The sequence below is a fragment of the Podarcis melisellensis genome (assembly GCF_964234715.1).
Source record: "Podarcis melisellensis genome assembly, chromosome: 7".
Lineage (NCBI taxonomy): Eukaryota > Metazoa > Chordata > Lepidosauria > Squamata > Lacertidae > Podarcis > Podarcis melisellensis.
In genome coordinates this window covers 44458325-44484102 of record NC_138539.1, presented here as the reverse complement: position 1 = coordinate 44484102, position 25778 = coordinate 44458325, and the positions used below count along the sequence as shown (strand labels likewise).

General features: G+C 41.9%; 1 protein-coding gene across 5 annotated transcripts in view; it reads right to left on the bottom strand.

The window, feature by feature from the left end:
* The window catches only part of OSBPL1A (oxysterol binding protein like 1A), a 156449-nt gene that overhangs the window by 33229 nt on the left and 97442 nt on the right, over positions 1-25778 (bottom strand). For all 5 annotated transcript variants that reach the window (XM_081919183.1, XM_081919180.1, XM_081919181.1 and 2 more), the window contains 10 exons: positions 25309-25394; positions 23685-23829; positions 23091-23158; positions 22967-23011; positions 21347-21420; positions 20821-20884; positions 17936-18031; positions 17035-17160; positions 12704-12785; positions 11287-11393 (listed from right to left, as the gene is read on the bottom strand). In XM_081919183.1, coding sequence (XP_081775309.1) covers positions 11287-11393; positions 12704-12785; positions 17035-17160; positions 17936-18031; positions 20821-20884; positions 21347-21420; positions 22967-23011; positions 23091-23158; positions 23685-23829; positions 25309-25394 — 893 coding nt within the window. The remainder of the gene's footprint in view (positions 1-11286; positions 11394-12703; positions 12786-17034; positions 17161-17935; positions 18032-20820; positions 20885-21346; positions 21421-22966; positions 23012-23090; positions 23159-23684; positions 23830-25308; positions 25395-25778) is intronic.

Below are 25778 nucleotides of genomic sequence, written 5' to 3'. Positions count from 1 at the left end.
TGAAGTTCAGTTAGTCCTGAATGCAGCTCCTTAGCTATTGGCAACTCTAAGTATATTATGTCATTCTTACTGAGCTCCACTGATAGGCAGTTTGTTTCCCAGTTTTATTTAACATATTGGTACAGTTGACTTTTAAACCCAAAAATAATTGGCCTAGGATCCCTCAGAAAGCCTTCTGGCATTATCAGTCTTCTAATACATTGTGGTCTATAGTGGTGGCTCTGTTTCAAATTCCTTTACAATGATTTATTTACAATGCTATATTTCTACACTGCCTTTCATCAGGCTTCCAGGGAGGTTTGCATTATTCACATTAAACAAAAATAAATTTTACAACAGTGACAAAACCAATTACCATAAAAGCACTGTTTTTCTGCAGCAGCACAGTATATCAATGATAGCTGGTGTCACCCACCAACGTAATTTACCCCAAGGCCTAGGTGAAAAGATGGGTGTCAAAGACAACAGTGAAACTCCACTAACAAAGGCACTCTATGCACCTCCAAGAGGAGGGAAGGAGTTCTATAAACAGAGTGCCACTACAAAGAAGGCCCTGCAGATTCAAATTAGAATGTTCATAAATCAGGCCATTCTTTACAGCAGTGTTTTCCTTGAGTGTTCTACAAGACAGGCTCACCGTATGAAGTCTATTGTGGAATTAAAGGAAAATTGACAGCAGGTTGGTTTATTTATTTATTTATTTATTTATTTATTTATTTATTTAATGTGTATACCACCCTTCATCTGAAGATCACAGGGCAGTTCACAACATAAAAATACAAAATGAAAACACAAAATACATAGTAAAACCGAAGCAAAATAAACCAATAACACCCTCTTCCACAGACACATTTAAAAGGTCACAGAATGTTAATCAGCAAAACGCCTGGTTAAAGAGAAAAGCTTTCATCTGGTGCCAAATATATGTAATGAAAGCACCAGGCAAGCATCATTGAGGAGACCATTCCACAAAAGAGGTGTCACCTCAGAAAAGGCCCGTTTCCATGTTGCCACCCTCCATATCCCTCTTTCTGTCCCTAATATATTGTAAGAACAGCTGTATGAGCAGAATGGCAGGATTGTGCCCACCATACAGGCCAAGTCTGGTTTATTTGAAGCCCTATATTTCTGTATACGGTACTTCACATGTTTCATATCTACAGCAGTGAACTAGAGATATATGTGCAATACTGATGAAACTTAGCATGAGAAGTTAAAGTAGCAGCTACAACTTTGAACACGAGGCTGAAACTAGGGAGGCAATGCCCAATTTAATATTATCCTCCACCCAAATAAACTTCCATGACTGAAAGACTGCTCATAGTCATTACAGAGTCATTTAAAGTGAATTAACCCTTAAAATTATAGTTTTCTATTTAACATTGTGTCTTTAAGGGCAGCTAAAAGTATTATTGTTTATGCTGAAGTAACCTGAACCACCAGTTCCAATTGTAATTGGTACTGGTGCACATAAAATATGGGTTGTACCAAATGACAGCTCCCAGTACCACCTCCTATGGCTGTTCCAAAGAGGTTCCCTAATTCTCTGGAACATATTTTGGAGGGGTGTAGAAGGAAAGTGAAGTCATCGCAGAGAGAAAGGGGGAAAGTACATCTCCCCCTCTGTCTGGTGTTAATGGAAGCCTCCTCTGGAGCGAAGGGCCTTCTGTAAGGAGAGCAATACTACCCTGCAATTGGATATTTTTTGCCAACTTTAAACAGAGGGCCTTGATCTATCACCAAGTTGTTTCAATTATCGACATAAACCTATTAATTGATTAATATGGTGCTGAAAAAAGTGGCGCTTTAGATCCCCAAATATCACTTATTTTCCCACATGGTCATATGCTTGGGTCCACAGAAAAAGTATGTTTTTCCTGTTTGTAGTGCACACTTTGGTCAAAAATGGTAAGGGAAAAGAACTGACCCGGGGGGGGGATATACCGTATATATAATAAAATTCAGAACAAGATTTAAATAAGAATTATCATGTACCCTGGAAGAGTTACAAAATCTTGGTGCAAATTTCTATGTCAAATAGTAACAAACTGGAGCAAATTCCATTGCCTTACATTATAATTTGCATTCTGCACTTTATCTTATCGCCATCTGGACTGAAGGAGGCAGGAACAGCAACATTCTGGATCTCATGAATTTGGATGTAACGATTGTGACTATGCTCTTGGCAGCAGGTCTTTTTAAAGATCCAGTTAAAAGATCTCAAGTAGCAGGATTAGAAAACACATTACTTGAAAGACTGGAGAGCTGCTGCCAGCCAGAGCACACAATCACCTGGGCTCCAGGCTATTCACTGAATGATCCTCTCAACAGCTGAAAACTACATATTCACTTGCAAAGCTGGGGACATTGAGCTGCATGGCCAGGGCTGTACTAACAGATGCTTTTTATTTGTGGGAAGCCTTTCAACAGTCTCATTCAGTGAACAGTGTGGGCATGACTGCGATAGGATCCATATGCACAAATGCACCATCTTGTCTAACAAGAACAAATCATACACAGTATGCAACTTGTGCATCAAAACCATGAAAAGGGCTGCAAACACAATGCACAAAAAGGGTTTCAAAAACCCAGCAAATGGGTGGGAACTGAAATATTCCTCGCCCTGGGTGCCATTTGGAGTAGGGCCAGCCCTGTAACACATAAGCAAGGCTTATACACTTCCACATCTTTCCAGGGAGTGTGCCAAGTGTCATGAAGAGACATCTGCACAACACACAATACTCATACTATTTGGAGCTGGAAATAAATCCCCTAAGGGCCACAATAAATTGGGAAAGATCAACATTCTAGGGATTAATCCATCATCCTGTTTTCCTTCGAAATATTTTTTTTAATCGTCTGCAGTTCAGATGAGGTAAGCTAGATATTTGCAGTTGCACTTGAGATTCCCTTTATAAGTGCTTGAAGTCTCTTATGGGACCTTCAAGTAGGCAATAAATAACAGCCTTTCGTTCTAGAAGAATGAGGGATGGGCTAACATAATCGTAGGCGGCATTGTTGTAATGTTTAAAGTTTGGAGCAAGTTCGTCTTTGCATAGAACTTTGCTACCCTGTGTTTTCCAATGTTGCAATAGAAAAAGAAATAAAATATGAGAAAGAGGGGAGAAAACGGAAAGCGAGAAAGAGTTGTCTCTGCCCACAAAGACCTTACAATTAAAAATTGTCGTTGGGATGGTAGCAAGGGATGAATGGGAGCAAATATACCCTAGCTACACCTTCTTAAGCTTGGTTACAGTGGAGGGGAAGGGGTTAAAGGGTTTAGTTCAGCTGCCACTCAGATTTAGTAGTACCCAGTGAATGGCGGGTCAAATACCCAGTTCCCACAGGGTCCACTGCACATCCGCACTACTTTTCACCCCCATTCACCCAGGCTGTGCATGTCATAATTTCCTACACCAAAGCGATACCCATGTAGGTAACTCAGCATGAGTAAAAGTGGGTGTAAGACAGCAGTCCCCTACAACATAAGAAGAGACATAAAGGTCCATTTAATCAAGCAAGCATTTTCCCACAGCCTGATTTTGCAACCTGCCACTAGCCTAAAGGTGGCATCCCTCACCTGCTGTTTACGCAACACCGAGAGATGCAAAAAGGTAGACTATCTCAGAACCTGGAGGTTCTATTTAACTATCATGAACACAACTACCACTAGACCAACCTTCAAACAAAAATGCTTCAGTAGGTAGCCCCCCTTTTCCCCTCACAGAGTTACAATGTGCAGAGTAGGTTATCTATCCCCAGGGAGCTCAGAACTGTAGCTCTCTGTAGCTTTAAGGAATGTCCTAACAGCTCTTTGAACCCTTAACAAACTACAACTCCCAGAATTCTTTGGGGGGAAGCCATGACTGCTTAAAGTGGTTCAATGCTACAGTATTTTAAATGTACATTGCAGATGGCGCGATAGTTTCCAGAAAACTGTGGATTAAGTAGAAGCACTGCAGCAAATAATAAAGCCAGGCAAGCATCACTCTTTTAGGAAGGAATAAACAGAATTAAGTTATGAAAATTTTAACTTCAATTTTAAATACATTTATTTGTAAGAACCCTGAAAACCAATAGGGCTTAACTTCCAAGGGCATAGCAGTTTGTTAGGTTACTACTGAATTTCATTCATGTCTCAGACTTCAAGTAAATTAGTTAGTTTTAGTTTCAGTGTCCTCATTTCATACCTTCAAATTAAGATTAAGATCTGTATGTACTGCATTTTAAAGCCAAAGCATATCCTTTGTTCTACAGAACACACACCTGACAGGAAGCTTACCTGTATCTATGTGCTACTATAGTGATATGGCTGAAAACGCCTCAATGTCAATATTGAACATCTCTTTGTAGTTTGAAATACAACAATACCAACTTCTATGAAACTATAAAAGCAATGCTGTCTGTGAAGTAATACCACAAACTATAATTTTACTTGCATCCTCTACTTAAGCTTCAATTTATTTATTTTTAAGGAGCCCCCACTACTAAAAAAAAATGTCCAGAACTCAGTTCTGAGAACTGACTTACGTTTTAACACATAGGCATTTTTAAAGGCTCATTGACACAGCGAAGAGGAATGCATTCCAATGTCAGAAGGAAGCCATTAAACTTTCAGCATCAGAAAACAAAGCACCAGAAACTACAAACTTTTCAGCTTTATAGCACAAGCTACCAGGGTCAGGGGATGGTGGAATAGATTTTGAACCTGGCAGCATGTCCTTCCCATCCATGGTGGCAGAATCCCAGATCAGTCCCTCCTGTCCTTGCACCTTCCATCTCTTCCTCCGGAGTATTTCCCCATCGATACTTAACGCCAAAGAAAAACACACACACACAACAAGACCTGCATGCCCGGAGAAACCTACCGCTCCAGCTCGTTTGTTGTGCTCCACACTTTTACACAAAACACACGGTGAATCCTAGGAGCTGTTGGCAAAGGTCGTCTTGCGTTGCAAGCTGCCCAGCCGGAGTCCTCTCCTCCCGCCTCTGTCACCAGGGCATTGTTGACCTCGCGCGCAGCCCTGCAAGGTCTCCGCTGCTGCTGCTGCTGCTGCCGCCTCAGTCACCTTCTCGTTTTTCTAGTCCGCTCTCCAAATCGGCGCCGCTATTGCAACTGCACCAACGCCTCTGCAGGGCTTATCGCGAGAGCCAAGCGGGTCCCCCCCCACCCCCGGGGGCAGTTTGCAGGCTCGCAGCTCGCGAGCAGGGAAGGCTTTCAAGAGACGTCCCGGCCCAACAACAACAACAACCACCAAGGATAGCGGAGATACAAGCAAGCAGGCGCAGCACCAGCTTAATTAGGACGCCGGCGCTTTCCCTGCACCGGCTGCTGCAAGCAGCAAGCAAAAGAAGAAAGCCCTTGACTCAGAAGCGCTGCGCGTCGGCTTCTGGAGGGCCAAACTGGGGCGCCCCCACGCGGTCCCCGCGCCTCCTGGAGTTGGCCAAGTCAGACGCGGGAGTCGGAGAGGGATGGTGGAGGAGAAACGGAAGCCGCTCCTCCGCCCGCACTTCAGGACGATGCAAGGGAAAGGGGAGCCAAGCCTTCGCCGGAGCTGCAAACCCGTTAACCCAAGTCCTGACTCCAGTTCCTGCTGGGTCCTAAAGAGTGGGAAGGGGAGCATGTGTGCAGCAAGCCACACGGAGGCATCCTGCTTGCTGCGAAAATATTTCTCTCTTCCACAAAGACACGCATTACGGTTGAAGTGCAACTTTGGTCAAGAAGAGGGTTTGCCAAGGAATAATACTACTGCGGTGCGGTTCTAATCCCGTTTACCTGAGATTAAGCCCCACTGAATTCAGGAGGATTTAAAAGTGCAATCCTAACCATATCTATTCGAAATTTTAAGTCCCTTTGAACGCAGGGGGACATACTTCTTCCAGCACGGGTAAATATGCACAGGTTTGAGTCTTCTGAAGTTCAGGACAGACAGGACAGACAAGAAAGTGTGTCTTGCCCCACCTTTAACCACAACACGCAATTCAAAAGGCAGCGGGGTGGAGGGGGATGTTTAATTATTTGTTATACCAACTTGAAGCCAGCCATTTTTGTAGAACTCCTATTCCTCACAGTTCAGGGACAGGCAAAAACCCAACAGTGAAACCTCTCATTCTTTTACCTTAAGGCCAGAAAATGCTGGACCACTTTAAGTCCTGCCTGTCAATTAAACTGGTAAACATAGATGCCCCCCCCCCAAAGCAGTTACCATATATATGCTGAGGTTTTTGAAAAGAAAAAAAAAAGTCTTCAAAAAGCAGTGTGGAAAACCACAATTCCAATTTTTTTTGTTGTTTGGTATGGCTGCTGCTGCAGCAAAAAGACAAACAAAACACACATACTTTCTGAGAATTCCATACAGGTGAGACAACATTTTAATCCCACATGGATTATTGGACCACACACAAAACACTCCTGCTACCCCCTCACCTCAGCCCCCAAAATACATTGTACTGGCATAGATACTTCCCATACAGTCTAGCAGGTAAAGGTAAAGGACCCCTGGATGGTTATGTTGGAGTGGGAATCAAACAATGCCTAAATGATAAAGATTAACCCCAGAATCACTACCCAACAATACATTATGTGATGGCTACACCACTGAAGAACAACTAAATGAGCCTAGGTTTGGCCTACAAACAGTGCTATGAAGCCTAGCAGCCCTCCCCTCTAAGCACAATCTTAAATGTGTTTACTTGGAAATAAGTCCCATTTTGTTCAACGGCTCCTATTAAATGGGTTTAAGACTGCAGCCTGAGTGACCTAGGTGGATGTTAAATATCCCTGTAATCTGAACCACATTCTCGGGGGGGGGGGATGTAAATGAGTATCTCACATTTCGTTCAGAATTTAAATTTTCCATTCATTTTGCGAAACAGAATACAAAATGGTGCTATTTAAAGAAACAACCATCACCAACACATTAATAGATTTATTTCACAAGTGGAGTCACATGGAGCACTCAGCAACAAACTTCATAAGCTAGACGTACATTCTTTCCCCCAAAAAATGTCCTCTGAAGCTATTTTAATAAAAAGAAAGAATCAGGGACAGGTGCCCATCTGATTTCAGTACATTTGTTAATGGGCATGGATGGCAGAAACTGGGTTAGGTACAAAGGGACCCTAAACATTTTATAACCCAGCACCATACAGTTTTTATTCTGACCCTGACCACAACAGCTATATTTAGTGTTGCACTTTAATATATGCAATGCTAAGGTCTGAACTATGGCATTAATCAGGTTGTTTGCTTTTGAGTGTGATTTTTACTGCAGAAATGCCAACATGAGGGGACTTCTCTGGAGTGGGGTCAATGGGCTAATCCCTTTGGCCCCCTACTGTGGTCCTGCAGTTTCACATAGCAGTGGTGGGGAGAAGTTTCCATTGGAGCAAGATTGCCTCTCCCCATGCTGCAGTCCTGATCCAGATAACTATCCCAAGATTACTCTGGGGATCTACAATACAGTGGTACCTCGGGTTAAGAACTTAATTCGTTCTGGAGGTCCGTTCTTAACCTGAAACTGTTCTTAATCTGAGGTACCACTTTAGCTAATGGGGCCTCCTGCTGCAGCTGCGCCGCTGCCACGCAATTTCTGTTCTCATCCTGAAGCAAAGTTCTTAACCAGAGGTACTATTTCTGGGTGAGTGGCATCTGTAACTCAAGGTACCACTGTAAATATTTTCAAGAAGGAAAACAATTCATTTAAGTTTAACAAACAGCAAATGCAGCCTCCACCCTCTCTACAGATTTATGCCATCATTCTGCAAGGCTTACTGCTCATATCCCACACAGAATAATACTCCTTTTTCAACAACAACAACAACCACCCTGCATTCCCCCATTCTTCAAAAATTGATTCCACCTTAATTGATAGAGAAAGGGAAGTTTTTGTTACACGTTCTTTTCTTGGAGGGCATTTCAGAACTTTGGAGTTCCAAATCCAGAATAAGAAACTTTCTTTCCCCAGTTAATGGGGAAAAGAGGCACAAAAACACATATATATTTAGTATGGGTAAAATCATCTTGCAACTTGCAGCAAAAGTTAAACAGTGGTTAATAACAGGAAGCTGCATTATACCAAATCAGAGCATTGGTCAAGCACAGCACTCAGCAGTGTAGGTAGCAGAGGTAGCAGCTCTCCCATGTTTCAAATGGGGAAAACTCCCAGCCCTATCTGGAGATACTGAAATTTGAACCTGGCTCCTTTTGCATACAAACCAGATGCTTTGCCACTAAGCTATGGCCCTGCCCCTTATTTTTTTTATACTGCTCAGTATTAATTTAATATACGCTGTGACTATTCGATGGGAACTTCTGAATATCAGTCTCGTTGAGGAAAGTTTTTGTTTGGGATGCTTGGCTTTGGAGTGCTGCTTAAGTCTGTTTCTAAACCAGTACTTCATTGCATTCCAGTTTTATCCCTCACCTTCCTGGCAAAAATCCCATACACAGCTATCTAAATGTTCACTTTAAGTAATATACATTACTTAAGAACACAGTCCAAATGAATAATTACTTAGCTGCATTAAGTAATCACAGGTGCATTTTTAGCCATTTTTTGTGAAGTTTAAACTTGCCAAATCCTTCCCTCTTCCGACACTTTTTCCTATCTCAAGTGTAACAGGAGAAGACATATGCTCAGATTTTCACTATTCAAGACTATTTTTGCAGAGCCTACAATGGCTTCACTGTATGGGCTGCATTGTCATGTAACTGGTGCTGCGAGTCACGGTCGGCTCAAGCTTCCTCATTTGCAACTTGCTAAAGGAAAAACAAAGCTGAACTCACACATCTACCACCATAAAAATGTTTTAAATTCAGCCATAACTTTATACAGATTAACGGTGAGCTTTTGCAAGTTTACAATACCGTATAATACAGCTCAACATTCTATAATGCACCCAATTATCCTTGAAAACAATTTACCTTGAAAACAAATGGCTACACTGTAGCTTTATTTGTCTTCCCATGAGCGTAATTAATTTATAATAAGCAGTGGATTTATGTAAGCACATTAGTAATTTAAGTCCTTGTCATGTGATTCAAACTAAGGGGTTAAATCTCACTTCTGTTCTGTTGCAGCACACCACCACTCAACCTGTTTTATCCCCAACAAGCATTTCAGGTTCCGAAATATCCTCAAACATTTTGCAACGTATCCACTGTTGATGTCAGAGGATAGTGAATATTTTTCTTTCATTCATGCTGGAGTTTCAAATCCAGAATAAGAAACTTGGACCTCTCATGTTATTCAGTCTTACTGTAGTGCAGGGGTCGGCAACATGTGGCTCATGGGCTGGATGCGGCCCACTAAGACCGTTTTACTGACCCACGAGCCACCCCTGAACTGAGCTGCCCACTCGGCGAGTCCCTCCCCTGCGCGCTGTGCTAAACCGGCACAGCGCGGTGCGGGGATTTGCCAAGTGGCACCAGAAATTGCGTCTGCGCAGGTACCGGAAATTGAGTCTGTGCATGTCCAGACACTAAAAATTGCTTCTGTGCAGGCATGATTTTTGGTGTCTGGGCATGTGCAGAAGCAATTTCCAGCACTGCGGACATGCACAGACGCTATTTCCGGCGTTGCACTGCACCAGTCCGGCCCACGGACAATCTCTGTGGGAGTGATCCAGCCCATAGCCAGTAAACCTTGCTGACCCCTGCGGTAGGTGCATCACAAAAAAACTCGGTGACAAGCCAGCATAAGGATGGTAAAGAGTACTGTACTAAAAGAACCCATCCTGCTGGTTTCAGACATAAGCAACAACAGGCACATGGAAAGTCAAAGGAGGATTTCTCTAGCAACACATTAAGGACCAGCACAACATGGAACATATTTTCTGGTCCCAAGTACTTCATCCTCATCTGTATTTGGGCTGGAAAGACTTAAGGAAAAGTGGGGGTATGTGGAGGGTAAGTTGAAAGTATGCACAATTTGTGACGTTGCACAGCATCTTTACCAAGAATGAGTCATGTCTGCATTAGTTTTGAAACTGCTGGCTTTGTGGAACTTGAACCATCACGGGGAGAGCCTTAATTCTGGTCTAAAACAGACAGGATTTTTCACAACTGAATTCTAGCCGCAGTGAGAACAAAGCTATCCTGCAGATTATAAACACAGTCTAACCCAATGTCAATTCTGTCCCCATTTCCTCCGGTAATACCACTACAGGACCTAACATTAGCCACATCAAGGATCCATTCACCTGTTCATCTTCCATTTTAGTATATGTTGCCACCTACTTGCTAGCAATGCCTTCTGCATTCTACACAAGACAAGCAGGTCTATATGAATACAGATCTAACAGAAATAATGACATTTTAAAAAAAATCAGTGGGAGACACTTCAGTGCTGATCTGAAAGTTAGTTTTTTCCCCCTCCTGAACAAAGCAACATAGTAAATTCCATCATGAAACTTCTGAATCAATCTTCAATATATTCTATCTGGGCTTAAATACAGACAAGGGTTTCCTATTCCCCAACATGCTAACAGAGCTAATGTAGGTTGATTGTGATCTCTAATTACAAAGTACACAATGTGGGGATTACATTCTGGCATAAGCCCTTTGGGTTCAATGGTGGATGGGATTGCCAAAGTTGGTATTCCCAGAACCTGCCCCCTTCCCACCCCTTTTTATTTTAAGCAAATTAATAAATTGCCAAGTTAAATGTGCATAAGTTGTGGGCTTACGGTTCTGCCATTGTGAATAGTGACTGTGCTGATCTTGCATATATTTAAGCTTTAATTCAGTTGTCTTTTGAGTTTTCTTTTTTGCATTTCATTGGCATTTGACCCCAGTGCTTACAATTCTACCACCTCCCTTCCCCCACGTATACATATACCTGCCAAACTTCATGCATTTGAGGAAGTTGACTCATCTATGAAAGCTTACACTATAACCTTAAGGAGCCACAATATTGTTGTTTTTGCTTCCCCCTGGAAGCAGACTGCAGATTCCACCCAATATTTCTTCCACTTCTAATCTTTCTTTTTATCAACTTGACCAGTGTTCTAGAGTTCTATTATCAATGTCTCTCTGCTGAAACTGCATTTGTTATTTGTGAGAACACTTCAGATGTTTTCCCAGGCTATGAACTTAAGTGACATTGAATTAAATATTTGAAGTTCTTAAGTGTCCAAACCAATAGGGTATATTGCTCAGCAATCAGATCTAAAGGCTGCAAAGGACAGAAAAGATCCCATCCAAATGATGTTCTTATGTTGTTCTTCTATAGATACTTGCCATTGTTTTGATTCACAGAGAGTATGCCATATAGAAAGACTTACCCCTTCTTGTTTAGTGAAGAGTTTGAGACAATTGCTCAGCGCTTCACAAGTTTCTCTTGATGTTTCAGAAACCCCTTCAGCTTTCTTGAGAAACGAAGTAGGCATTCCTTTAGAAGAAGGGCAGGTAATATATGTGTTACTGTTTTATTCCACCCCACCTTTTGTTGTTGTTTTAGCTTGTGTAACCTACAAAGTTTATTATTAAAACAGTCTCACAGAAGCATGACCCGGAACCTTTATCCATCAGCCATTCTTACATAGGATACACTTGATATCTTTGACTTGAGGAAAAGGCATGTCTAATTAAAGAACATTAAATTACTTTCTGCTGTAATAAAACCCATAGGTCTTAGCTAGGAGGAAGTACAATTTACTGTGAAATTTATGATCACAAGACAGGAGGACAAACCAAGACAGTGCTTTTGATAGGCCACAGTACGACTGCTATTGGACAAGCCTGTGGGAATATCTGAACAGTAACATTTCCTTCATAGAAATTGGATGGCACATTACCACATAACCCCAAATTTGTGTTTCTGAGTCAGCTACCACAACTTCCAAAATCTTGTATCCTCCTGTTCTTCATTTACAAATGTTGCACAAAATTTTGACAGTCTGAGAGCAATAAAAGTTAGAAACATCTGAACACTATAGGACTGTATAAGAATTTTGTAAGATGAAGTACTATTCTAACAGCATTGCAGAAAGTTCAGGTGTTTTGGCAAGAGAACTCCAGAATGATAAGGTGGAGAAGGCTGCTGTCCCCAGTGAATTCTTCATTTCTAAAAATGCATTAGATACTGCCTTGACGAAGAAGGTTTTGCAGTTTAAATGCGCACAATTTTATGAAACATTGAGTACTAAAATACTTGTCAGGTTTACTTTCTTAAAATAAATGCTCTAATTTCACACAGTAGAGGCAACTCCCCGTTTGCGAGGGGGTTGCATTCCAGCTCATTGTGCTCATCGGCAAAGTGCAAGTACGGTAAGTCTGATCCCTTCTGCCCGGGCCCCTTTCAGGGCCAAAAATGGCTTGCACACCAGTGGTCGCACACCAATCAAACACACGCAAAATGGTCGCTGCTTGTATCTAAACCAACCTGCCCCCTCTTTGTGCATATTGAGGGACACACAGAAAGTGGAAGTTAACCTTTTGAAAAATAGATATTAAACTGTATCAAAATGGGTGAGTTAAATTACTTGCAAACATCAGGACACAAAAGAGCAAAAATTATGCTGAGTATGAGATCAGCTAACTTTGCATCCATTACTAAGGCCTGGTTGAGACATCTGATCAGACAGAACAGGGGTGGTCCCATATTTACTGAGAAACTAGTTAAGGCTGTTATTGCGGATCAGCTTGGAAAGTGTTTCAAAGCAACAAGAGAGTTCCTTATTATGAACGAAAACAAGTCACCTTGAGAAGTGTCACATGACCTAATTACGGTGAGGAATCCAGAAATCTCTTTATCAAGTCTTTGTTGCCATGACTGTGCAATCTGTGGAGAGGAAACAGATATTTACACTTTCAGAATAACGAATCTTAAAGAGTTTCTTTCCAGTTAAACATGACCTACATCATTATAAAACTTGGTGCCAAACTAGGTGACATATGAGAGATGCCACCACAGATCTCTAATCTAAAGGTACCTTTTTAAGAAAAGAAAAGGAGAAAGAGAAGCAGAAAAGATAGCAGCCATGGAGGAACCATGACTTTTCCCTAAGGAGACAAATATCAGCTTTGGCGGGGATTTACACTGGGGAAATGTCAAGTGTCCCCTCACCGTTCCACAGTCCAAATTCAGGTGTACCTTCATTGCAGTTGCTTGTTTCAAAAACAAAGGGATGGAGATCTGATTACAGATTTCCAATTCTCATCTACTTTGGCCCTCTATTTCAAAAAGAGAGCAGCTGCTCATATTATTTACATGTGAAATTTTACCAAAAAAAAAATATGTTATCTACAAGTGTTAATCCAGTATTTTTTTAATGTATTGTTTTATTTCTAAAGTGTCACAATATAAAGGACATCCAAGAGCCATAGCAGTTCATTTTTAAAAATGGCTACCCATTGATTTCAGAAGCAATTCTCCTAACTTTCTTTGCTATTTATGAGTTTTACCTTGACCATAAAGAGATAAAATAGGTGAAAGGACTTCTTAATGGGCAAACACAGTGGCATAAGCAATTTACTCAAATGTAATAGGATATGCAGTTTACTATAATTCAGAGGCTTGCACACCCTTCTGGATATATTGTTAGATGCCACCTCAATCTCTGCAGCAGAGTAGATTCCATGGGTCCAGGCACAGCAGAGATTGTGGTGTCTTTATAATATATGGTTTATTTACCATCTTGGTTAACAACTCATACTTAGCGGCCATTATCAGGCTGGCCTGGCAATTCTGGAAACTGAATCTCTGCTGGATCCAGGGATTCCGGTGGCTTGATGAAATTCTAACACCTATCAGATATTTAGGGGAATTCAGGGGAATCAAGGCACCCACATAACATTATTATAGGTTGATCCAAGGAAGTATTATACCTATTCGTCTATCTCAAGTTAAGGGGAAGGAACCATGGCCTTCCAAGTGTGGCTGGACCATCTTTGACCATTTGCCATGCTGGCTGAGTCTGGTGGGAGTTGGAATCCAACAACATACTGAAAAGTACAGGTTTCCCAGCAGTATGTATATTGTCCTTTGCACGGTTAGCTTCAGTTAGGCTGAAATCCAGATATATGTCCCATTAATCTCAGACCTAATTTTAAGTAGACATACATAGGATCACCCTGTTAATAAGCCAATAAATGAATCCTGAGTTTGCCACCCACACTCAGTGTTTAATAATGGCTATTGCTGATTCTGAGCTATAGTTTATTCCATTGGAAGCACCATCATACTGGGACAGAAAAAGAACAAACACGACATCAATTTCCGAACTAAAGCCCTCTATGGCTGAAGGTACGTCCTCTAGCTTCCAGAAGTACAATTGTTTTCAAGGTGACACAGCTGATGCTCAAATTTCACAGCATAAATTTTTAAGGCACTGATAAAGCAAGTTAGACTAAGCAGAATTATTCACTAGTTGCCTTGCCTTGAAATGAGCAATGCCCTGTAAGGTTTCTCCAGAAACTATCTGCAACAGTACAGCATGTACTGGGCCTATTTAGAGTTCTGCACATGCTGTAGTTATGTTCCCAGGTATGCCCCTTGGAAGATCTGTACAGTATAAAGAAAGGAAATTGGGATGAAGTATAGATAGTAGAGGATGATTACAGGAAATAAAGTAGCTTAAAATTAATCTAGGAGAATGTAGTAAAACAAGCCAAGACATGAACATGTTTTGCATAAAGAAAGGCAAAAGCTGTAAGAAGCCAAAGAGGTATTAGTTTAGCATGTGTAGTGGTTAACAGCCAGAAACATTGAACAATTGCACCACTGGGGACTCATATCATTCATTTCTTTCCTCCAGGGTTTTTGTTGGTGCTACTAAACCAAGACCTTCCATCCAGTTTCAAGCAAAGTTTTGTCAGTATTTAGGGATGACCAAACTCATGAAGTTCATTAAGAAGTTTTAAAATACTGGAGAAATTTAATCTAATTACAACCCTAATTGGCCATCCAGTTTTCAAAAATTGTCAATTGCTTTTCCAGATTAGTACTATTAGTATATGGGACACGGGTGGCACTGTGGTCTAAACCACAGAGCCTAGGGCTTGCCGATCAGAAGTTCGGCAGTTGGAATCCCCGCAATGGGATGAGCTCCCATTGCTCTGTCCCAGCTTCTGCCAACCTAGCAGTTCGAAAGCACACCAATATGCAAGTAGATATGGTAAATGGGTACCGCTCCGGCGGGAAGGTAAACGGCGTTTCCGTGTGCTGCTCTGGTTCCCCAGAAGCGGCTTAGTCATGCTGGCCACATGACCTGGAAGCTGTAGGCCGGCTCCCTCGGCCAGTAAAGCAAGATGAGCGCCGCAACCCCAGAGTCGTCCACGACTGGACCTAATGGTCAGGGGTCCCTTTACCTTTACTCTTAGTATAGTAATAGATCTCCTGACATCTGTAGATCTCAGGACGGTTCACAACATAAAATTACAATATATAAACCACAAAATGCATAGTAAAAATAACAACAACAACAACAAACCAATAATCCCCCTTCCCACAGGAAGTGTATATTTTTATGCAAGATAAGAGTTGAGATATGCATAATAAAATTAAATTATTCTTAGGATAAAAAAATTACTAGCACTGCAACTGTGCATTTGGTTAGACTTACTTATTTACCTTATTACTATAATGAAAATCAATTACTGAACTTTTTTTTCTTATGCTAGAACTGTTTCCTATAATCAGAGATTTTCAAATAATCTTTAAATACTGTTGTTGTTTTTAAAAAATACCTACAAAGGTCTGCAGAAATATTTAAACAAAACAGATGAGCTCCCTCTTCTGGCTTGAAGTAGTAAAACCCTCTCCCCACTCCCTCCCCCATTCCAGTAAATGGGAAGGTGCTACTCTGGACAGCATCCTGTTTCGAGTGTCACATGGCTACACAGACTGAATTAAAGTTGCTTTAGAATTGAATTACATCCAGTTAATGACTTAAATGAATGTAACTTAAAGTGACTTTTTTCTTGTTGGGTATCCAAGGAAAAGTTAATTACTTTCTTATTAGACAACTCAAAGGCAGACAGGAAAGTGTTCAGAAGAACTATATCTGCCCAATAGCTAGTTCTTAAAAAAACACAGTAGAAGAAGCTGATATATTCTACACACTATTTTAAGTAGTGCCATGAAGACCTTCAGACCTGGGACATACATGTATATGTGAAACAGTTTTAAAGAAGAGGGAGGAGAAGTTCCAATATGCAGCCAGAAATCCTTGAACTAACAAAACTACTTTGTTGGATATACAGTACTAACAGATGTGAATTGTAAAGTGAAGCACCTTAAGAGTCGGATGCAAGATGAGCTGTTTTACTGCTGTTTTAGGCGTATTTATTTGCCATGTAGTGTCTGTTTGTATATTTCTAACTTAAAGTATTACCAATATACCACAAGTCTCTGGTGCCCCCCCAAATCCAAAGGAAATTAAAATGTGTAGCATTATCTGTAAATGTCTCACTTCTTCAGGAAGTGGTTTTTAACTTAACGGTTATCATGAACTGCATGCTCTTTTGTACATCTCATGCCAAGACTATTTAGCTGAATGCTGGGCTACAATAGGAATAATGTTAATAAATGAAAAATGAGGAAATAGTAGCAGCACTTGTAGCAGAAATCAAAAGAAGCCCTATATCAACAAGGTCTGCATCTCTCTGAGCTTGATAGCAGTGACGGGAGTGGGAAGCTGAAGAGCTTGTTCCAGGAATTCAAAATACTGGAAGTGCATACGCTAGAATCCCCAGATCTGGGCCTCATCCCCAAATCTGGCTGCAAAAGCAAGGAAATTCAACCTGTTGTTGTTCTCATACAGAACAAAGGAAAATGGCAGCTCAAAATGCAAGAGAGTGGCTTAAAGATAAAACCTAGTTTGTGTGAGGGAGGGAGAAAGCAAAAGGAGAGAGATTCCTTTACAGACCTTTTAAGTTCTATTATGTACACCTTTAAACCTTAGTTGCACAGACCAGGGGACCTCGTATTGGTGTATTCCAGAGGAAAGGCCCTAGGGAAAAAGTTATCCAGAAATTCAGAGAGTCAAGAAGACCTCTACGTAGCATGAGATACAGAAGCTTTTTCTTACTTTGAGGGAAGCTTGTAACTCAGCAACTGATATTGTGTCATCCTCCTCTTCTTCATCGCTCAGTTGTTCCTGAGTACAGTAGTGTGTGCTGTATGCGGAATGGTCTTCTATTGCCTGTACCCAGTTCTGCAAAAAAAGAAAAGGGAAAAAAAGAAAAGGGGGAAAAGGGGGGGTTAGAGAAGACAGCAGTATTTGCTGCTTTTTAACTTTTAATAGGTTATAGTCACAAAATCACCATGGCTTACCAAGCTTACTTATCTTGAGAGCTTACCAACAGAGGTGACAAAGATGGAGTGGCAAAGATGGAGTGGCAAAAGTTAGATAGCAATGAAGGAAGGGAGTGGTATGATAAGACTTTTTTTTTTTTAAGGACTGATCTTGAGAGGGGGAATCTTTTTATAAGACCAAAAGGCAAGCATCTTGTAAGGTATTTCTTAATTAAAACTTATGGGGCACAAATAGTATATGAATTAATATATATAAGAGTATAAACACTTGTTTTATTTGTCCCTGTCATTTCTCATAGGCATTTCATGAAAAGTTGGGTTTGACCCTGCATGGAACACGGTGGACATGGGGTGCCTTTAATGTTAGCCTTCCCTAGTCTGATTAGCTAAGGAAGTTGCAGTGAAGTTAAAATACTGGGAGGGAAATTTTCAGGCAGAGTGAGAAGAATGCAGTTTAGTTATTGCCTTGCTTTCCCTGTGAAGCACAAGGAGTAGACAAAGCTACAGCTACACAGCACCATTCATCATGGCAATAAGATAATTTAGTGTGGCATTACAAGAACTCAATAAATTCAGCCCCTAAAGATTCCTATCCAACGACATTTAGGCAAGCAGTGGTTTTGTTCTTGGCAAGAATCTGCAAGTAACCAAGTATTGGTTAAAGAAATACTTACCTCTCTTGACTGTTGATTGGTCTTGGGAACTTTAAAACTGTGAACCGTATTATCAAAGCATTTGATTGAGAAGAGGTTGCTGTCTGTACTTTTTACCTTCAATTGGAAGCAGAGACAGCAGGTCAGAAACAGAAGGTCAGCAAACTGCACAGTGCTTCCTATACAAGCTCCATCTGCAAAAGTGACTAAGTTATTGAAAATTTTACAGGTCAAATCCAACATCCCTAGTTTGTCTGGATCTTGTTCACTTAAAGCTCTCTAACTGGAAAAAAATGAATAGCGAACTATCAAGCAAAATGAGTTTTGTCAGAGATAATTCAGTTGGTGTATTTGTATCTCGTTAAATCCATGCCCACTTCATTCTTTCAGAGAAAATTTGGTACAAAAAACCCCAACAACATCATTCTGAGAATCTCATTTTAAAATAAAAATCAGATTACTATTATTATGTCTTTACTTCTAACCCGCATTTTTCCCTGACAGGGACTCAAGGTGGCTTACAAATAAAGCAAGAACAGCTAAAAACAGAGAAATAATAATAATAAAAAACGGAGGGAGGGAAGGAAGAGAGAGGGGGAACTCACATTTGTGCATCTGCCTTGCCTCGAACCGGAGCAAAAAGAGGAGGAGGAGACTCAGGGACACGAGCCTTGTAAGCCGCTTTGTTTGAATTTACCGGTGAGGTGCTGGGGGAGGGAAGTAAGGGGATGCCCTCTTTGTCCCTCCTTCCGGCTCATTGTAAAGAAAGCAGAGTAAGAGCCGCTTACATTTGTGTAAGGGAGAGCCATAGAGCAGGCAGACACTGAGAAAGAGAGACTGTCTCCCTTTCCCCACCTTGGCTTTTACATGCTGCGTGCAGCTCTTGCCGGCTTCCGAGCTGCCTCCCTTCTCCCACATCACCAAAAAGCCATAGAGCAGGCAGACAGGAGGAAGAGAGGCTGTCTCCCGACACTCAGCTGTTGCTCAGCTGTTGCGGGCTTCTCAGCAAGCCAAGCGGAGGAAGAGAGGCTGCTGAACAGCCAGCAAGAGTGGCTCCTCCTGCCTGCATTCGCTCCATAACACGCACACACATTTCTCTTTACCTTTTAGGGGGGGGGGACTGAGTGTTATGGTGCGAAAAGTACGGGTAATCATGATTTAAGCTCATGCTGCAGGACAAACTTCTCCTGTGCAAGCCCCAATGAGCTCTTAAATTCAATTCAGTAAATGCATTTAAATCTGAATAATGTCCTTTACCTGATTTTTGTGAGTAGTAGTGTATGGGGAATTGTACATACTAAGTTATTGGAACTTTTTCCTACAGTGTGTATTAAGAAAACAGTTAAACATCACCAGAAGATACATTAAAAACATATAGATGATTACAATGAAAACAACACAGCCCTTTCATTAAAAGCAGACAGTTCCCTGTTGAAAACCCCGTTGAAAGTTTTTAATAATCATGACTGTTAAGGATAGGTTTGAACATGTTATGGGCAAATGTCAGGGTTTGTGGAGTCAAGGTGAGGTCCAGTAGTACTTTCAGTAACCAAAGGGCAGAGCATTCTATGTTCTCTGTGGTTCTTTCCCCCGCCCTGTACCTAACAAAAGAAGAATGCAAAACAGCATATATGCCAACGTGCTTAGTTTTGCATACTGTACAAATCACAGAGCAGAGTCCTCATTTTCCTGCAGCGTTTGCAACCCCTTTGTTGTAATTCCACTTTTTAATCACAGCCTTGGAATTGTGTGACTGTATTCAAAAATATATTTGGCTATGAATTCTGAGTCCCACTTGGAGGTCATCGTTCTTTACCCCTACTCACAATAAGTTTAAGCTGATGTGTGCATTTACGCAGTAATTAATTTTTATAAGTTTATTACTGTGGATAGGGCATGTTGCAAAACTAGAAGTTGTCCTGCTTGTTACCTGACTGTTAGCCTTTTTAGAAGCTAGGTTGATTTAAAAAATGATACCCTAAAAAAAAGGAATGCCCTGGAACACAAAGCCCGAACATGTAGAATTCTAGTAGATTTTTCTAAGGAATGGGAGGAAATATCATGTGCCATAAGTAGAGGATATGTAATTCTCCTCAGCTGTTTAAAATATCTATGCCTCAAAAGTGGCTCACAAATAAGAACCAGATAATACCATAATGGCTCCATGATCACTGCAGATGGTGACAGCAGCCACGAAATTAAAAGACGCCTGTTTCTTGGGAGAAAAGCAATGACAAACCTAGGCAGCATCTTAAAAAGTAGAGACATCACCTTGCCAATAAAGGTCCGTATAGTTAAAGCTATGGTTTTCCCAGTAGTGATGTATGGAAGTGAAAGCTGGACCATAGAGAAGGCTGCTCACTGAAGAATTTATGCTTTTGAATTATGGTGCTGGAGGAGACTCTTGAGAGTCCCATGGACTGCAAGAAGATCAAACCTATCAATTCTTAAGGAAATCAGCCCTGAGTGCTCACTGGAAGGACAGATCCTGAAGCTGAGGCTCCAATACATTGGCCACCTCATGAGAAGAGAATACTCCCTGGAAAAGACCCTGATGTTGGGAAAGATGGAGGGCACAAGGAGAAGGGGATGACAGAGGACGAGATGGTTGGATAGTGTTCTCAAAGCTACCAGCATGAGTTTGACCAAACTGCGGGAGGCAGTGGAAGACAGAAGTGCCTGGCGTGCTCTGGTCCATGGGGTCACAAAGAGTCGGACACGACTAAACAACTAAATAACAACAACAATACCATAACACCAAAAATAAAAACAGAACCACCTTGGCTAAAAATGCTTGCTCTGTTGCTTGGGTATCTGAACCTGGATATTCCATACCTAAGCCTAACACACTAGCCCATTCTGTCCACAATCATAACAGATATTTCTGAGTTCCCCAGTTTGCTTACTGTGCAAATGGCTTGTGTTAAGTGCTTGCATCCTTGGCGGCGATTACTGTTCCCAATATCAGCCCTTCAAAAGAAGGCAGAACAAATAATTAATCATTATCATCATCATCAGTATTACAGCCACCCAAAGGCTTTTGGAGTGATGCAGAATTTCTTTAGAGTAGAATGTGATTGGGTGGTATTTGACTGAGTCGTACTTGGAATAAACCCACTGAACTCAGTGGACTTAGACTAAAAATACAATACTGCTCATTATATTTACACATGAAGAGTGTTCAGAGAGCTGAAAACAAATGCAAAGGTAGTCTTCCTTGTAATACAAGTCAATCCATCATAATATAAATAAAAACCACATTCTTCAAATACATGGAATGATAAAATTATAATCTTAAGAAATAAATTTCAACTTATGCATAGGTAAAGAAAGCTCAACTTTTCAACAATTTCAAAATCATGTTTCAAAAGCAGATGGTATCAATATTATACATTCAAAAGGCTTTAGAGAGATGCTCAATTTCACACTTACTGTTTTTGGTACCAGGAGAGGACTCCATGTTCCAGTACTACCCAATATGGCTTCCACCCAAAAAATCTTGAACTCTTAAAAACAAAACAAAAATGGAGTCTATCACCTCAGCAATAGCTGAATTTGCCATGTGTTGCTGCATGACAAACAACAATAAGCATTACTAAGCAGCTTTAATGCTGAACAACACATCCTTAATGGTTTTAATTATCTCAGGAGGCCAGGAGTTTTGAGGATGACTACTCTGCTATTTGTTCTGCGATACTTGACTGATGGTAAACAGAAGTAATGCTTACTTGAAAACTTCAGCTAGAGCCTGGGAAGGATGACCATTTTCACCTGAGAGGTATAAAAGGCTGCAAGTACAGTTACTACTAGCCTACTCCGTGGACATTTAGTTAAAGTGAGGATGGGACAATAGCCTTCTTTTCAAGTATATCCCCAAAGCCTGTGATTTCTGAGTCAAGCATCTAGCTGCACAGCTCATTATAATGCAATAAACTGTAATTGGTTCAATTCTTGAAGTAATATTGATCAGATATGAAGAAAAGATTCAAGCAGCCTATATTTCATACATGTCAGGGAAGTTAAGACATTATGTCACCCACTAGCCTTTAAGACAACAGCAACAATACGGAACAGATGGGTCATATTAGAAATGGAAGAGCTCAAATGGAAGATATAACCTGGGGCGGATCTACTCTCATGGTTTATAATGTTAAGGTTGTACAATGACAATAAAGGTACAGTGGTACCTCAGGTTAAGTACTTAATTCGTTCCGGAGGTCCGTTCTTAACCTGAAACTGTTCTTAACCTGAAGCACCACTTTAGCAAATGGGGCCTCCTGCTGCTGCATAATTTCTGTTCTCATCCTGAAGCAAAGTTCTTAACCTGAGGTAGTATTTCTGGGTTAGCGGAGTCTGTAACCTGAAGCGTATGTAACCTGAAGTGTATGTAATCCGAGGTACCACTGTATTATTATTATTATTATTATGAAAGAGGCAAGGAAGGATTTTGAAGACGTAAGGGTCACATTACATTTTGCTAAGAATGTTAATAATGCTTTATTAAAATGTGACACCAGAGGGCACTGCAGAGCAACCAGGAACCAGGTAGGAAAGGGAGCTGCTGTTAGGGATGAACAACGTTAAGGTAATGAACATTATTTAGCTGTATCCCCTGTGACATTTTAGAACAGGCATCTCCAACCTGCGGCCCTCCAGATGTTTTGGCCTACGACTCCCATGATCCCTAGCTAACAGGACCAGTGGTCAGGGATGGTGGGAATTGTAGTCCAAAACATCTGGAGGGCTGAAGGTTGGGGGTGCCTGTTTTAGAACAATATAGCTAATATCGTTCTAATAACACTAAAAAGGTCAGCGTAAATCCAGCCCTGGAGAAAGGAGACACATTGGCCTCTGGCCCGCTCCCAAGAGCCATTGCCTCAGCAAAGCAGTTCAAGATAAGGGCATTTATGGTATGAATTCTGCTTCTGTCTTGAGAGTTAGCACAGTGAATGAACCGTCTATCAGTTTGTGTTATTGCTATGGCTTGAAATAAAAAAAACTCTGGCCAATTAAAACATAAGGAGAAGGCAAAGAAGGAAAAAAGATAGGCACCTTCCAGAGTAGTCCTTCATATCGTTTCGGAGGTTTGTTGCTCACCTGCAAAAGAATTGAGAAATTAAACACAAGTCGACCCACGTTAATGGTACAGATTAAACACACAATCTGCTGTACCCACCTTCCCAATGCCCCCTCCAAGTATGTGCTTCATTTCTGCACCTTGGGCTAAAGCAAGGGGTGTCTGACCTGTTCAAAAGAGCAGACGGATTTACTTCATCGTAGCTGGATCAGAATCAATACAGTTGGCAACTCTGAGAATATACCTTATGTTTCACAGCTGAGAGGAAAAGCAAAGGATGCTCTCATGGTTTGAGGTATTGTTCAACAGCCATTTTACTCAAGGTATCACAAAGGATTCATTCAAAAATTATTCTACTAAACATAGCCATGCTCAAATTTTTTAATGTGAGAATGATGTTAGCAACAGAAGTCCTTTCAAGAATGCATCGGACGGTACTGGTTAAGCATATGGGCTTTGTAAGAGCTAAAATAGGATTATTGGGTATTTATTTTCATCGGCATCTGGCACTTATTTACTGGCAACACAAACCCGGATTAAAATTCTCTAATACAAAGCCAATTGACAGTGCTAAAATACAATACTCTAGACCCAGTTAGATGAAAATAATGTTCTATTTTTAGTTAACCCATTCACTTTGCTTTTCATGTGTAAGGGAAAATCTGGAGCTAATAAAATGAAACTTTTACATACCATTTTTGTTCTTTATTTTGGAGTCTGCTCCAGATTTTAGGAGCTTCAAAGCACAGTGCTTATGGCCACGGTATGCTGCACAATGTAATGGTGTATTTCCCACCTGATCAGTGCAGTTGATGTCAGGAGAATTTGACCTGTTTAACTAGAGACAATTATAAAAAAACAACAACATTATTTAGTCATACTTGTAATTTTTTGCAGTTACGTTTTCTAACACACCACAGACAGCCGAGCAGAATTATAGACAGAAAGCACTACCAGAGCTCCTGGCCATTCCACTGCCTGAGATCTATTTCCACCATGACTATTATCTATTTTGATTTAAAAACCCTGTATGTAGGCATTACAGTGGTGCCTCGCAAGACGAAATTAATTCGTTCCGCAAGTTCTTTCGTCTTGCGAGTTTTTCGTCTTGCGAAGAATGGTTTCCCATAGGAATGCATTGAAATTAATTAATGCGTTCCTATGGAAACCGCCTTCAGACCAGGTCCGGGGACAGTCTGTCCCCCGACCTCTTCTGAAGGCTGGGGGGGCGGACAAGGGCTTTTCTTCCCACCCCCAGCATTTTAAATGAAACCCCGGGACAGCAGAGGACTTCTCCGCTGGCCCGAGGTTTTATAAATGCTGGCGGGAGGCAGCGAAGGCAGCCCCGGGGCGATTTAAGACAGTCCCGGGGCGATTTAAAAGCCCCTGGGAAGGCAGGCAGGGGGGACAAAAACTTTTGCCCCCCGCCCGCCTTCGGAAGAGGCCCAGGACCTCTTCTGAAGGCTGGCGGGGGGCAAAAGTCTTTGTCCCCCCTGCCTGCCTTCCCAGGGGCTTTTAAATCGCCCCAGACAGCCTCCGCTGTCCCAGGTTTTTTTAAAATGCTGGCGGGCGGCAGCGAAGGCTTCGCTGCCGCCCGCCAGCATTCTAAAAAACCCCGGGACAGCGGAGGCTGTCCGGGGCGATTTAAAAGCCCCCGGGAAGGCAGGCAGGGGGAGCAAAGACTTTTGCCCCCCGCCCGCCTTCAGAAGAGGCCCAGGACCTCTTCCGAAGGCAGGCGGGGAGCAAAAGTCTTTGCTCCCCCCCGCCTGCCTTCAAAAGCCGTCGGGGGCTTTTAAATTGCCCCAGGACAGTCCCGGGGCAATTTAAAAGCCCCCGGGAAGGCAGGCAGGGGGGACAAAGACTTTTGCCCCCCGCCCGCCTTCGGAAGAGGTCCTGGACCTATTCTGAAGGCTGGCGGGGGGCAAAAGTCTTTGCTCCCCCCGCCTGCCTTCAAAAGCCGTCCAGGATAGCGGGAAGCGCTTCCCTGCTATCCCGGACCGCTTTTAAAATGCTGGCGGTGGGGAGCAAAACCTTTCGCCCCCGCCGGCCTTCCTGGACCTCTTCTGAAGTCCGGAGGGGGGGGGAGGCTTTGCTCCCCACCGCCAGCATTTAAAAGAGGTCCCCGGATATTTCCCTACGGGCTTTCGTCTTGCGAAGCAAGCCCATAGGGAAAATCGTGTAGCGAAGCGACGCAAAAACCGAAAAACCCTTTCGTCTTGCGGGTTTTTCGTCTTGCGAGGCATTCGTCTTGCGGGGCACCACTGTACTTCTATAGTATGGCTTAAAAATATCAAGAGAATGGTAACACAGTATGTACCAGTGCTGTGAGTTTTTCAGTTTCTCCTTCTCGTGCAGCTCCCAGGAGGAGTTCTTCGAGTTTTCTTTCTTCAGTCCTTTCTACAGCTAAGTACAAATAATTAATTAAAACAACATCCTCCCATAGGAAAGTTTCTTTCATTGCTAGATTCCCAGTGAAAAAGCAATTAACATTTGTGGGTCCTTCCCTCCTGAGAGGTCACAGATTTATATTCCCTAAACTTCAAGCCTGTTAATTCCCAGAACAATATAGGCCAAGACCAGCTCAGCAGTAGAGCTGATGTTTTGCATAAGGTAAAGGGACCCCTGACCATTAGGTAAAGTCGTGGCCGACTTCTGGCGAACCAGAGCAGCGCACGGAAACGCCGTTTACCTTCCCGCCGGAGCGGTACCTATTTATCTACTTGCACTTTGACATGCTTTCGAACTGCTAGGTTGGCAGGAGCTGGGACCAAACAACGGGAGCTCACC